We start from the raw sequence: 15,470 nt of genomic DNA, 5'->3' as shown, positions 1-15,470 counted from the left end.
CTGGTGGGTGTGAAGGGTCTCATGCCCCAGCAGTGGGAGCAAACCCCTGGGGCAAACATTTACCCCTCGATCAGCGTCATAAAAACAGGGCTCCTGGGTCATTGTCACATTCTGCTGCTGGTGGGATCTTGCTGTGCACATTTCCCACATGGCAACAGTGACATCTCATTGGCTGTGAGCTGCATTGGGACATCCTGAGGTGGCCTCAGAATGGTCAATTCTCTCTCTCTCTGGGTTCACTTCTCCCCCAACCCCCGGGCTCTACAGTGTCTCATTGACCATCCTGTCTGTTTCCCTGCCAGAGACTGAGACTGAGACTGAGACGGCCGCCATGCTGAATGAAGAGCAGACCCAGGAGCTCCTGGGCTTTCTGACACTTGACACGCGGGTGGACGTTAAAGGCCAGGCCACCGAGTGCGTGCTGGGCCTGACCGGCAGCAAGGACGGCCGCAGCTTCCTGGGCCAGAGTGTGGACATCCTGCGGGCTTTGCTGGCGCTGACCAAGGACCCCTCTCGGGCCGTGGTGAAGGACTGTTACTACGCCCTGGTGAACCTGTCCGCTGACGCGACCATGCACCGGGCCCTGCTCCGGGATGTCCGCCTCGTGCCCGCGCTTCTGGCCAACCTCTTGGACCCTGAGTACGACTTCTCGGACCAGATATGCTCCATCCTGTCCAACCTCTCACGGGAGGAGGGTACGTGTGTCGGCGTGTTCCGCGCCATTCAGAACGAGGGCCCGGGCTTGGCAAAGATTGTGGACATATTCTGCACAGACGGTTATAACAAAATGGTGGAACTCCACTACCTGGGGCCTCTGCTGTCCAACTTGACCCAGTTACCAGAAGCCAGGAAGTTCATGCTGGATAAGGACAGGTCTGCTGCATTACATGTTATCTCATAGCCGCAAACTAGTTCTAACTAATGGCAATATGAACAAAACAGTATAATTATAAAGAGGACACAGGAGCAGAGTGTCTGGGGTTCACCTACATAAATCTGTGAAGGCAACAGGACAAGTCAATAAGGCTGTTAATAAAGTATATGGGATCCTTGGCTTCAGTAAGAGGGGCATAGAGTACAAGTTTTGCTAAATCTTTATAAAACACTGCTTACGCCCCTGCTGGAGTACTGTGTTCAATTCTGGGCATCACTCTTTAGGAAGGATGTTGAGGCCGGAGAAAGTGCAGAGGAGATTGACTAGAATGGTAACAGGGATGAGGGACTTCAAGTTACATGGAGAGACTGGAGAAGCTGGGACGGTTCTTAGAGCAGAGAAGGTTAAGGGGGAGATTTAATCGAGGTGTTCAAAATCATGAAGGGTTTTGATCAAGTAATTAAGGAGAAACTGTTCCTATTGGCAGAAAGTTCAGCAACCAGAGGGGCACAGATGTAAGGTGATTGGCAAAAGAACCAGAGAGGCAAAGTGGTGAACAGTACAAGTGGTTACAATCTGGAATCCACAGTCTGAAAGCAGATTCAATAGTAATTTTCAAAAGGAAATTGGATAAATCTGTAAGAAGTGAAAATTTGCAGGGCTGTGGGGAAAGAGTTGGGGAGTGCAATTAATTGGATAGATCTTTCAAAGAACCAGCACAGGCAGGATGGCCTGAATGGCCTCCTACCTGACTCTGCTATGCTGTGGATTTGTGTGTTGTGGGGCTCACACTGTGTAACAGTGATTCCAACCTGTTCAGTTAAGAGGGAAGGGCTGTGGCATACCATCCAGAAGAGGTAAGAAAATCATCATGACCAGGGAGACTTTGCTATTGCCGGTAAAACTGAAGTATAATTTTTTTTAAATTCATTCGCGGGATGTGGGCTTCGCTGGCTGGGCCCAGCATTTATTGCCCATCCCCTGATTGCCCCTTGAGACGATGGTGGTGAGCTGCCTTCTTGAACCGCTGCAGTCCATGTGGTGTAGGTACACCCACAGTGCTGTTAGGAAGGGAGTTCCAGGATTTTGACTGTTTCTGTACCTGCTTTGGGAGTGTTTAATGGGAACAGTATAGGGAGAGCTTTACTCTGTATCTAACCCTGTGCTATAACTGCTCTGGGAGTGTTTTGATGGGGACAGTGTAGAGGGAGCTTTACTCTGTATCTAATCCCGTGCTGTACCTGCCCTGAGAGTGTTTGATGGGGACAGTGTAGAGGGAGCTTTACTCTGTATCTAACCCCGTGCTGTACCTGTCCTGGGAGTGTTTGATGTGGACAGTGTAGAGGGAGCTTTACTCTGTATCTAACCCCGTGCTGTAACTGTCCTGGGAGTGTTTGATGGGGACTGTGCAGGGGAGCTTTACTCTGTATCTAACCCACAAGAATACACAAAGAACACAAATTAGGAGCAGGAGTAGGCCGTTCTGCCCATTTAACCTGCTCTGCCAATCGAGAAGACAATGGCTCATCTGATTGTGGCCTCAGCTCTACTCTCCCTCCCCCATAACCCTTGACACTCTTGTCAATCAAATATCTGTCTAACTCAGTCTTGATTATATTCAATGACTCAGCCTCCACTGCTGTTTGGGGAAGAGAATTCCACAGATTAACGACCCCCTGAGAAAAAAATTCTTCTCATCCCCATCTTAAATGGAAGATCCCTTATTTTTAAACTGTGTGTCCCCTAATTCTAGATGACCTGACAGAGGAAACATCCTCTCAGCACCTGCCTTGTCAAGTCCCATCAGGATATTTTGCATTTCAATAAGATCACCTCTCATTCTTCTGAACTCCAATGGGCACAGGCCCAACCTGCTCAACCTTTCCTCATAAGATAACCCATTCATCTCAGGAATTAGTCAAATGAACTTTCCCTGGACCCCCTCCAATGCAATTATAAAAACAAAAAACTACTGCGGATGCTGGAAATCCAAAACAAAAACAGAATTACCTGGAAAAACTCAGCAGGTCTGGCAGCATCGGTGGAGAAGAAAAGAGTTGACGTTTCAAGTCCACATGACCCTTGGGTCATGAGGACTCGAAACGTCAACTCTTTTCTTCTCCGCCGATGCTGCCAGACCTGCTGAGTTTTTCCAATACAATTATATCATTTAAGTAAGGAGACCAAAACTGTACACAGTACTCCAGATGCGGTCTCACTAAGGCCCTGTACAGCTGTAGCAAAACATCCCTACTTTTATATTGCATTCCCCTTGCAATAAACCCAACATTCCACTTGCTTTCCTAATCACTTGCTGTACCTGCATACTAACTTTTTGTGATTCATGTACAGGGACACCAGATCCCTGTGTAGCGCAGAGCTCTGCAATCTCTCTGTATTTAAATAATATACCACTTTTCTATTCTTCCTGCCAAAGTGGACAAGTTCACACTTTCCCACATTATACTCCATCTGCCAAATTTCTGCCCACTCACTTAACCTATCAAAATTCCTTCATAGATTATTTGCCCTCTTGACAACTTACTTTCCAATCTATCTTTGTGTATTCAGAAAATTTAACAATTATACGCTCAGTTCCTTCATCCAAGTCATATTAGCATGGATAGGGGATTGGCTAACTAATAGAAGACAGAGTTGGGATAAGGGGGGCATTTTCAGGATGGCAACCTGTAACTAGTGGATGCCACAGGAATCAGTGCTGGGGTCACAATTATTTACAATATATATTAATAACTTAGATGAGGGAAGCGAATGTACTATCGCCAAGTTTGCGGATCACACAAAAATAGGTGGGAAGGCAAGTGGTGAGGATGACACAAGGAGTCTACAGAGGGATACAGACAGGTTAAGTGAGCGGGCAAAAACTTGGCAGACGGATATAATGTGGGACAATGTGAGGTTACGCACTTTGGCAGGAAGAATAGAGGAGCTGAATATTACTTAAATGGAAAAGGCTGCAGCACAGAGGGATTTGGGAGTCCTCGTGCATGAATCACAAAAAGCTAGCATACAAGTTCAACAGGTAATAGGGAAGGCAAATGGAATGTTGACCTTTATTTCAAAGGGAATGGAGTATAAAAATAGGGACTATGCAAGGCACTAGTTAGACCACACCTAGATTACTGAATAGTTTTGGTCCCCTGATCAAAGGAAAGATACACTGGCATTGGAGGCAGTCCAAAGAAGGTTTATTAGGTTGATCCCAGGTATGGAGGGATTTTCTTATGAGGAGAAGTTGAGTAGGTTGGGCCTGTATTTATTGGAGTTTAGAAGAATGAGAGGCGACCTTAGTGAAACATATAAGATTCTTAGAGGGCTTTACAGGGTAGACGCTGAAAGGTTGTTTCCTCTTGTGGGAGAGTCTAGGTCCAGAGAACATAATCTCAGAGTAAGGGGTCACCTATTTAGGATAGAGATGAGGAGGAATTTCTTCTCTTGGAGGGTAGTGAATCTGTGGAATTCTTTACTGCAGAGGGCTGTAAGGGCTGGGTCGTTAAGTATATTTAAGGCTGAGATAGACATTTTTAATCAGTAAGGGAATTAAGGGTTATGGGGAAAAGGCAGGAAAGTGGAGTTGAGGATTATCTGATCAGCCATGATCTCATTGAATGGCGGAGCAGACTCGATGAGCTGAATGGCCTACTTCTCCTGCCTCTTACGGTCAAGTCATTGGTGTAGATTGATATATGTAAGCGTTAGGCCTCAACACTGATCCCTGTGGCACTCCACTAGTTACAACTTGCCAACCCGAAAATGATCCATTTATCCTTACTCTGCTTCCTGTTAGCTAACCAATCCTTTACCCATGCTAATATGTTACCCCGACACCATGTAATCTTACCTTGTGTTGTAACATTTGATGTGGCAACCTTTTCAAATGCCTTCTGAAAATCCACGAACACCACATCTACAGGTTCTCCTCTATCCATGTAGCTTGTTACTTCAACAAGACTCTTATTTATTAGTCAAACATGATTTCTGTTTCACAAAACCTAACTCTGCCTGATTGTGTTATGATTTTCTAAATGTCCTGTTATAATCTCCTTAATGGATTCTAGCATTTTCCCTATGACAGATGTTAGGCTAATTGACCTACATAGTTTCCCGCTTTCTGCCCCCCCCTTGAATAGGGATGTCACGTTTGCTATTTTCCAGTCTGCTGGGACCTTTCCAGAATCGAGGCAATTTTGGAAGATGACAACCAATGCATATATTATCTCTGCAGCCACTTTTAGAACACTAGGATACAGGCCGATATGTCAGGTGATTTGTCAGCCTTTAGTTCTAATAGTTTTCCCAGTACCTTTTTTGCCTGGTAATTAAGATTGTTTTTAAATTCCTCAGTCCTTTTTATGTCTTTATTTTCAAGTATTCTTGGGATATTTCTTTTTGTGTTCTGCAATAAGAGACACAATACTTGTTCAACACTACTGCCAATTGCTTGTTCCCCATTTTAATTTCAGTCTCACCCTGTAAAGGATCAACGCTCACTTTAATTACTCTTTCACTTTTAAATACTTGTAGAAACTCATACTAATCTGTGTTTGTATTTCTAGCTAGCCTCCTATCATTCCTCTCTAAGTTCTCTCTTTTTAAAGTCAGTCTTTGCTGGTTTCTAAAATCTCTCCAATCTTCTGACCTACCACTTGTATAACTTTTCTTTCAATTTGATACTATCTATAACTTTCTTGGTTAGCCACAGATGGTGCATCCTTCTCAGAGTCTTTCTTAAAGGAATATATATTTGCAGAGTTATGAAATATCTCCTTAATTGTCTGCCACTGCTTTTCAACTGTCTTACCACGTAACCTATTTTCTCAGTTCACTTTAGCCAACTCTGTCTTTATACTCTTGTAATTACCTTTATTTAAGTTTAAGACACTAATCTTAGACCCATACTTCTCATCCTCAAACTAAATGTGAAATCCTATCACGTTATGATCACTGTTACCTACAGGCTCCTTTACTTTGAGGTAAAAAAATAATCCTGTTTCATTGCACATTACCAAGTCTAGAATAGCCTGCTCCCTGGTTGGTATTAGAACATATTGCTCTAAGAAATTGTGCCGAAGTCACCTTGCAGACTACCTTTGACAATCTGATCCGCCCACTCTATTTGAAGATTAAAATCACCAAAATTACCTTTCTTACAAACCCCATTATTTCTTCCAGTATACTCTGTCCGACAATGTAACTACTGTTAAAGGGCCTATAAACTACTCATACAACTGACTTATTACAGTTGCTATTTCTTATCTCTACGCAAATTGATTCACGTAAGTGTTCACAACATCCATGTGCTACAGCTGCAGCACATCACCTGCCCTGCTATCTTTACTGTTTTTAATTTAACTAATTAAGTATAGAAATATCACTCAATTATCTGTAGTTATATTAAGTGGTTTAACTAGTTAAGCTGTAAATTTAATGCAATACATATATCTCCCCAACACCAGTTTAAACTAGTGTCACTGCTTGTAGAGAGAAAGAAAATTTAAAATTCAACAACCAATCACCTATCTGCTCACCTGATTAATGATTCCAGGCTGCAGCTCTCAGGGCTCCCTGTCACGGCCCACTCCATTTTTATAAAAGGTCAGAACAGCACCTCCTCCCTCACCAAATTCCCAAGTTCACACCCTGCGTCTAGCTGCACTCAGTATTGAGCTTCTCTCCTTGTGTTTGCTTTGTGCACTTAGCAAGACCACCTGTCTGTATATTTGCTGAAATTCTATAGAGATGAGTCGGCACTGCTGGCTAGAGAAACTGGTTCTAACTAGCTAACTAATTAACTAACTGTAGCTGCCTCTCCGGCAGGGAGTTTGTTTATCCTGAAGACTGAAAGACCCTTGCTGTATCCCCACTGAGAACATCTGATGAGACAGTGTAGAGGGAGCTTTACTCTGTATCTAACCCTGTGCTGTACCTGTCCGGGGAGTGTTTGATGGGGACAGTGTAGAGGGAGCTTTACTCTGTATCTAAACCCGTGCTGTACCTGTCCTGGGAGTGTTTGATGGGGACAGTGTAGAGGGAGCTTTACTCTGTATCTAACCCCATGCTGTACCTGTCCTGGGAGTGTTTGATGGGGACAGTGTAAAGGGAGCTTTACTCTGTATCTAACCCCATGCTGTAGCTGTCCTGGGAGTGTTTGATGGGGACAGTGTAGAGGGAGCTTTACTCTGTATCTAACTCCCGTGCTGTACCTGTCCTGGGAGTGTTTGATGGGGACAGTGTAGAGGGAGCTTTACTCTGTATCTAACCCCGTGCTGTAGTTGTCCTGGGAGTGTTTGATGTGGACCGTGTAGAGGGAGCTTTACTCTGTATCTAACCCCGTGCTGTACCTGTCCTGGGAGTGTTTGATGGGGACAGTGTAGAGGGAGCTTTACTCTGTATCTAACCCCGTGCTGTACCCCCACTGAGAACATCTGATGAGATGGTGTAGAGGGAGCTTTACTCTGTATCTAACTCCCGTGCTGTACCTGTCCTGGGTGTGTTTGATGGGGACAGTGTAGAGGGAGCTTTACTCTGTATCTAACCCCGAGCTGTACCTGTCCTGGGAGTGTTTGATGGGGACAGTGTAGAGGGAGCTTTACTCTGTATCTAACCCCGTGCTGTACCTGTCCTGGGAGTGTTTGATGGGGACAGTGTGGAGGGAGCTTTACTCTGTATCTAACCCCGTGCTGTACCTGTCCTGGGAGAGTTTGATGGGGACAATGTAGAGGGAGCTTTACTCTGTATCTAACCCCGAGCTGTACCTGTCCTGGGAGTGTTTGATGGGGACAGTGTAGAGGGAGCTTTACTCTGTATCTAACCCCGTGCTGTACCTGTCCTGGGAGTGTTTGATGGGGACAGTGTAAAGGGAGCTTTACTCTGTATCTAACCCCATGCTGTACCTGTCCTAGGACTGTTTGATGGGGACAGTGTAGAGGGAGCTTTACTCTGTATCTAACCCCGTGCTGTACCTGTCCTGGGAGTGTTTGATGGGGACAGTGTAGAGGGAGCTTTACTCTGCATCTAACCCCATGCTGTAGCCCCACTGAGAACATCTGATGAGATAGTGTAGAGGGAGCTTTACTCTGTAGCTAACCCCGTGCTGTACCTGTCCTGGGAGTGTTTGATGGGGACAGTGTAGAGGGAGCTTTACTCTGTATCTAACCCCGTGCTGTACCTGTCCTGGGAGTGTTTGACGGGGACAGTGTAGAGAGAGCTTTACTCTGTATCGAACCCCGTGCTGTACCTGTCCTGGGAGTGTTTGATGGGGACAGTGTAGAGGGAGCTTTACTCTATATCTAACCCTGTGCTGTAGCTGTCCTGGGAGTGTTTGATGGGGACAGTGTGGAGGGAGCTTTACTCTGTATCTAACCCCGTGCTGTAGTTGTCCTGGGAGTGTTTGATGGGGACAGTGTAGAGGGAGCTTTACTCTGTATCCAACCCTGTGCTGTACCTGTCCTGGGAGTGTTTGATGGGGACAGTGTAGAGGGAGCTTTACTCTGTATCTAACCCCGTGCTGTACCTGTCCTGGGAGTGTTTGATGGGGACAGTGTAGCGAGAGCTTTAATCTGTATCGAACCCCGTGCTGTACCTGTCCTGGGGGTGTTTGATGGGGACAGTGTAGAGGGAGCTTTACTCTGTATCTTACTCCCGTGCTGTACCTGTCATGGGAGTGTTTGATGAAGACAGTGTAGAGGGAGCTTTACTCTGTATCAAACTCCCGTGCTGTACCTGTCCTGGGAGTGTTTGATGGGGACAGTGTAGAGGGAGCTTTACTCTGTATCTAACCCTGTGCTGTACCTGTCCTGGGAGTGTTTGATGGGGACAGTGTAGAGGGAGCTTTACTCTGTATCTAACCCCGTGCTGTACCTGTCCTGGGAGTGATTGATGGGGACAGTGTAGAGGGAGCTTTACTCTGTATCTAACCCCGTGCTGTACCTGTCCTGGGAGTGTTTGATGGGGACAGTGTAAAGGGAGCTTTACTCTGTATCTAACCCCATGCTGTACCTGTCCTGGGAGTGTTTGATGGGGACATTGTAGAGCGAGCTTTACTGTGTATCTAACCCCGTGCTGTACCTGTCCTGGGAGGATTTGATGGGGACAGTGTAGAGGGAGCTTTACTCTGTATCTAACTCCTGTGCTGTACCTGTCATGGGAGTGTTTGATGGGTACAGTGTAGAGGGAGCTTTACTCTGTATCTAACCCCGTGCTGTACCTGCCCTGGGAGTGTTTGATGGGGACAGTGTAGAGGGAGCTTTACTCTGTATCTAACCCCGTGCTGTACCTGTCCTGGGAGTGTTTGATGAGGACAGTGTAGAGGGAGCTTTACTCTGTATCTAACCCCGTGCTGTACCCCCACTGAGAACATCTGATGAGATGGTGTAGAGGGAGCTTTACTATGTACCTAACTCCCGTGCTGTACCTGTCCTGGGTGTATTTGATGGGGACAGTGTAGAGGGAGCTTTACTCTGTATCTAACCCCGTGCTGTACCTGTCCTGGGAGTGTTTGATGGGGACAGTGTAGAGGGAGCTTTACTCTGTATCTAACCCCGTGCTGTACCTGTCCTGGGAGTGTTTGATGGGGACAGTGTGGAGGGAGCTTTACTCTGTATCTAACCCCGTGCTGTACCTGTCCTGGGAGAGTTTGATGGGGACAATGTAGAGGGAGCTTCACGCTGTATCTAACCCCGAGCTGTACCTGTCCTGGGAGTGTTTGATGGGGACAGTGTAGAGGGTGCTTTACTCTGTATCTAACCCCGTGCTGTACCTGTCCTGGGAGTGTTTGATGGGGACAGTGTAGAGAGAGCTTTACTCTGTATCGAACCCCGTGCTGTACCTGTCCTGGGTGTGTTTGATGGGGACAGTGTAGAGGGAGTTTTACTCTGTATCTAACTCCCGTGCTGTACCTGTCCTGGGAGCATTTGATGGGGACAGTGTAGAGGGAGCTTTACTCTGTATCTAACTCCCGTGCTGTACCTGTCATGGGAGTGTTTGATGGGGATAGTGTAGAGGGAGCTTTACTCTGTATCTAACCCCGTGCTGTACCTGCCCTGGGAGTGTTTGATGTGGACAGTGTAGAGGGAGCTTTACTCTGTATCTAACCCCGTGCTGTACCTGTCCTGGGGGTGTTTGATGGGGACAGTGTAGAGGGAGCTTTACCCTGTATCTAACCCTGTGTTGTATCTGTCCTGGGACTGTTTGATGGGGACAGTGTAGAGGGCGCTTTACTCTGTATCTAACCCCGTGCTGTACCTGTCCTGGGAGTATTTGATGGGGACATTGTAGAGGGAGCTTTACTCTGTATCTAACCCCGTGCTGTACCTGTCCTGGGAGTGTTTGATGGGGACAGTGTAGAGGGAGCTTTACTCTGTATCGAACCCCGTGCTGTACCTGTCCTGGGAGTGTTTGATGGGGACAGTGTAGAGGGAGCTTTACTCTGTATCTAACCCCATGCTGTACCTGTCCTGGGAGTGTTTGATGGGGACAGTGTAGAGGGATCTTTACTCTGTATCTAACCCCGTGCTGTACTGGTCCTGGGAGAGTTTGATGGGGACAATGTAGAGGGAGCTTTACTCTGTATCTAACCCCGAGCTGTACCTGTCCTGGGAGTGTTTGATGAGGACAGTGTAGAGGGAGCTTTACTCTGTATCTAACCCCGTGCTGTACCTGTCCTGGGAGTGTTTGATGGGGCCAGTGTAACGGGAGCTTTACTCTGTATCTAACCCCATGCTGTACCTGTCCTGGGAGTGTTTGATGGGGACAGTTTAGAGGGAGCTTTACTCTGTATCTAACCCCGTGCTGTAGCTGTCCTGGGAGTGTTTGATGGGGACAGTGTAGAGAGAGCTTTACTCTGTATCGAACCCCGTGCTGTACCTGTCCTGGGAGTGTTTCATGTGGACAGTGTAGAGGGAGCTTTACTCTGTATCTAACTCCCGTGCTGTACCTGTCATTGGAGTGTTTGATGGGGACAGTGTAGAGGGAGCTTTACTCTGTATCTAACTCCCGTGCTGTACCTGTCATGGGAGTGTTTGATGGGTACAGTGTAGAGGGAGCTTTACTCTGTATCTAACCCCGTGCTGTACCTGCCCTGGGAGTGTTTGATGGGGACAGTGTAGAGGGAGCTTTACTCTGTATCGAACCCCGTTCTGTACCTGTCCTGGGAGTGTTTGATGGGGACAGTGTAGAGGGAGCTTTACTCTGTATCTAACTCCCGTGCTGTACCTGTCCTGGGAGCATTTGATGGGGACAGTGTAGAGCGAGCTTTACCCTGTATCTAACCCTGTGTGGTATCTGTCCTGGGAGTGTTTGATGGGGACAGTGTAGAGGGAGCTTTACTCTGTATCTAACCCCGTGCTGTAGCTGTCCTGGGAGTGTTTGATGGGGACAGTGTAGAGGGAGCTTTACTCTGTATCTAACCCCGTGCTGTACCTGTCCTGGGAGTGTTTGATGGGGACAGTGTAGAGGGAGCTTTACCCTGTATCTAACCCTGTGTGGTATCTGTCCTGGGAGTGTTTGATGGGGACAGTGTAGAGGGAGCTTTACTCTGTATATAACCCCGTGCTGTAGCTGTCCTGGGAGTATTTGATGGGGACAGTGTAAAGGGAGCTTTACTCTGTATCTAACCCCATGCTGTACCTGTCCTGGGAGTGTTTGATGGGGACAGTGTAGAGGGAGCCTTACTCTGTATCTAACCCAGTGCTGTACCTGTCCTGGGAGTGTTTGATGGGGACAGTGTAGAGGGAGCTTTACTCTGTATCTAACTCCCGTGCTGTACCTGTCCTGGGAGCATTTGATGGGGACAGTGTAGAGGGAGCTTTACTCTGTATCTAACTCCCGTGCTGTACCTGTCATGGGAGTGTTGGATGGGTACAGTGTAGAGGGAGCTTTACTCTGTATCTAACCCCGTGCTGTACCTGCCCTGGGAGTGTTTGATGGGGACAGTGTAGAGGGAGCTTTACTCTGTATCTAACCCCGTGCTGTACCTGTCCTGGGAGTGTTTGATGGGGACAGTGTAGAGAGAACTTTACTCTGTATCGAACCCCGTGCTGTACCTGTCCTGGGAGTTTTTGATGGGGACAGTGTAGAGGGAGCTTTACTCTGTATCTAACTCCCGTGCTGTACCTGTCCAGGGAGCATTCGATGGGGACAGTGTAGAGGGAGCTTTACTCTGTATCTAACTCCCGTGCTGTACCTGTCATTGGAGTGTTTGATGGGGATAGTGTAGAGGGAGCTTTACTCTGTATCTAACTCCCGTGCTGTACCTGTCATGGGAGTGTTTGATGGGGATAGTGTAGAGGGAGCTTTACTCTGTATCTAACCCCGTGCTGTACCTGCCCTGGGAGTGTTTGATGGGGACAGTGTAGAGGGAGCTTTACTCTGTATCTAACCCCGTGCTGTACCTGTCCTGGGAGTGTTTGATGGGGACAGTGTAGAGGGAGCTTTACTCTGTATCTAACTCCCGTGCTGTACCTGTCATGGGAGTGTTTGATGGGGATAGTGTAGAGGGAGCTTTACTCTGTATCTAACCCCGTGCTGTACCTGCCCTGGGAGTGTTTGATGGGGACAGTGTAGAGGGAGCTTTACTCTGTATCTAACCCCGTGCTGTACCTGTCCTGGGAGTGTTTGATGGGGACAGTGTAGAGGGAGCTTTACCCTGTGTCTAACCCTGTGTTGTATCTGTCCTGGGACTGTTTGATGGGGACAGTGTAGAGGGAGCTTTACTCTGTATCTAACCCCGTGCTGTACCTGTCCTGGGAGTGTTTGATGGGGACATTGTAGAGGGAGCTTTACTCTGTATCTAACCCCGTGCTGTACCTGTCCTGGGAGTGTTTGATGGGGACAGTGTAGAGGGAGCTTTACTCTGTATCGAACCCCGTGCTGTACCTGTCCTGGGAGTGTTTGATGGGGACAGTGTAGCGGGAGCTTTACTCTGTATCTAACTCCCGTGCTGTACCTGTCCTGGGAGCATTTGATGGGGACAGTGTAGAGGGAGCTTTACTCTGTATCTCACTCCCGTGCTGTATCTGTCCTGGGAGTGTTTGATGGGTTCAGTGTAGGGGGAGCTTTACTCTGTATCTAACCCCGTGCTGTACCTGCCCTGGGAGTGTTTGATGGGGACAGTGTAGAGGGAGCTTGACTCTGTATCTAACCCCGTGCTGTACCTGTCCTGGGAGTGTTTGATGGGGACAGTGTAGAGGGAGCTTTACCCTGTATCTAACCCTGTGTGGTATCTGTCCTGGGAGTGTTTGATGGGGACAGTGTAGAGGGAGCTTTACTCTGTATCTAACCCCGTGCTGTACCTGTCCTGGGAGTGTTTGATGGGGACAGTGTAGAGGGAGCTTTACTCTGCAACTAACCCCATGCTGTACCCCCACTGAGAACATCTGATGAGATAGTGTAGACGGAGCTTTACTCTGTATCTTACTCCCGTGCTGTACCTGTCCTGGGAGTGTTTGATGGGGACAGTGTGGAGGGAGCTTTACTCTCTATCTAAGCCCGTGCTGTACCTGTCCTGGGAGAGTTTGATGGGGACAATGTAGAGGGAGCTTTACTCTGTATCTAACCCCGAGCTGTACCTGTCCTGGGAGTGTTTGATGGGGACAGTGTAGAGGGAGCTTTACTCTGTATCTAACCCCATGCTGTACCTGTCCTGGGAGTGTTTGATGGGGCCAGTGTAAAGGGAGCTTTACTCTGTATCTAACCCCATGCTGTACCTGTCCTGGGAGTGTTTGATGGGGACAGTGTAGAGGGAGCTTTACTCTGTATCTAACCCCGTGCTGTACCTGTCCTGGGAGTGTTCGATGGGGACAGTGTAGAGAGAGCTTTACTCTGTATCGAACCCCGTGCTGTTCCTGTCCTGGGAGTGTTTGATGTGGACAGTATAGAGGGAGCTTTACTCTGTATCTAACTCCCGTGCTGTACCTGTCCTGGGAGCATTTGATGGGGACAGTGTAGAGGGAGCATTACTCTGTATCTAACCCTGTGCTGTACCTGCCCTGGGAGTGTTTGATGGGGACAGTGTAGAGGGAGCTTTACTCTGTATCTAACCCCGTGCTGTACCTGTCCTGGGAGTTTTTGATGGGGACAGTGTAGAGAGAGCTTTACTCTGTATCGAACCCCGTGCTGTACCTGTCCTGGGAGTGTTTGATGGGGACAGTGTAGAGGGAGCTTTACTCTGTATCTAACTCCCGTGCTGTACCTGTCCTGGGAGCATTTGATGGGGACAGTGTAGAGGGAGCTTTATTCTGTATCTAACTCCCGTGCTGTACCTGTCCTGGGAGCATTTGATGGGGACAGTGTAGAGGGAGCTTTACTCTGTATCTATCTCCCGTGCTGTACCTGTCATGGGAGTGTTTGATAGGTACAGTGTAGAGGGAGCTTTACTCTGTATCTAACCCCATGCTGTAGCTGTCCTGGGAGTGTTTGATGGGGACAGTATAAAGGGAGCTTTACTCTGTATCTAACCCCGTGCTGTACCTGTCCTGGGAGTGTTTGATGGGGACAGTGTAGAGAGAGCTTTACTCTGTATCGAACCCCGTGCTGGACCTGTCCTGGGAGTGTTTGATGTGGACAGTGTAGAGGGAGCTTTACTCTGTATCTAACCCCATGCTGTACCCCCACTGAGAACATCTGATGAGATAGTGTAGAGGGAGCTTTACTCTGTAGCTAACCCCGTGCTGTACCTGTGATGGGAGTGTTTGATGGGGACAGTGTAGAGGGAGCTTTACTCTGTATCTAACCCCGTGCTGTACCTGTCCTGGGATTGTTTGATGGGGACAGTTTAGAGAGAGATTTACTCTGTATCGAACCCCGTGCTGTACCTGTCCTGGGAGTGTTTGATGGGGACAGTGTAGAGAGAGCTTTGCTCTGTATCTAACTCCCGTGCTGTACCTGTCATGGGAGTGTTTGATGGGGATAGTGTAGAGGGAGCTTTACTCTGTATCTAACCCCGTGCTGTACCTGCCCTGGGAGTGTTTGATGTGGACAGTGTAGAGGGAGCTTTACTCTGTATCTAACCCCGTGCTGTACCTGTCCTGGGATTGTTTGATGGGGACAGTTTAGAGAGAGATTTACTCTGTATCGAACCCCGTGCTGTACCTGTCCTGGGAGCATTTGATGGGGACAGTGTAGAGGGAGCTTTACTCTGTATCTAACTCCCGTGCTGTACCTGTCATGGGAGTGTTTGATGGGGATAGTGTAGAGGGAGCTTTACTCTGTATCTAACCCCGTGCTGTACCTGCCCTGGGAGTGTTTGATGTGGACAGTGTAGAGGGAGCTTTACTCTGTATCTAACCCCGTGCTGTACCTGTCCTGGGGGTGTTTGATGGGGACAGTGTAGAGGGAGCTTTACCCTGTATCTAACCCTGTGTTGTATCTGTCCTGGGACTGTTTGATGGGGACAGTGTAGAGGGCGCTTTACTCTGTATCTAACCCCGTGCTGTACCTGTCCTGGGAGTATTTGATGGGGACATTGTAGAGGGAGCTTTACTCTGTATCTAACCCCGTGCTGTACCTGTCCTGGGAGTGTTTGATGGGGACAGTGTAGAGGGAGCTTTACTCTGTATCGAACCCCGTGCTGTACCTG

The 15,470-nt window shown here is 47.9% G+C and overlaps 1 protein-coding gene across 1 annotated transcript in view; it reads left to right on the top strand.

The window, feature by feature from the left end:
- The first annotated feature begins 111 nt into the window (after positions 1 to 111).
- The window catches only part of LOC144676029 (protein HGH1 homolog), a 58,371-nt gene continuing 43,012 nt past the window's right edge, over positions 112 to 15,470 (top strand). The window contains exon 1 of the mRNA XM_078536552.1: positions 112 to 873. Coding sequence (XP_078392678.1) covers positions 332 to 873 — 542 coding nt within the window. The 5' untranslated portion in view covers positions 112 to 331. The remainder of the gene's footprint in view (positions 874 to 15,470) is intronic.

The sequence above is a fragment of the Cetorhinus maximus genome, unplaced genomic scaffold, assembly GCF_964194155.1.
Source record: "Cetorhinus maximus unplaced genomic scaffold, sCetMax3.hap1.1 HAP1_SCAFFOLD_1302, whole genome shotgun sequence".
Classification (NCBI taxonomy): Eukaryota; Metazoa; Chordata; class Chondrichthyes; order Lamniformes; family Cetorhinidae; genus Cetorhinus; species Cetorhinus maximus.
Note: the sequence above shows the minus strand (reverse complement) of the source record. Positions and strands in the feature narration are given on the sequence as shown.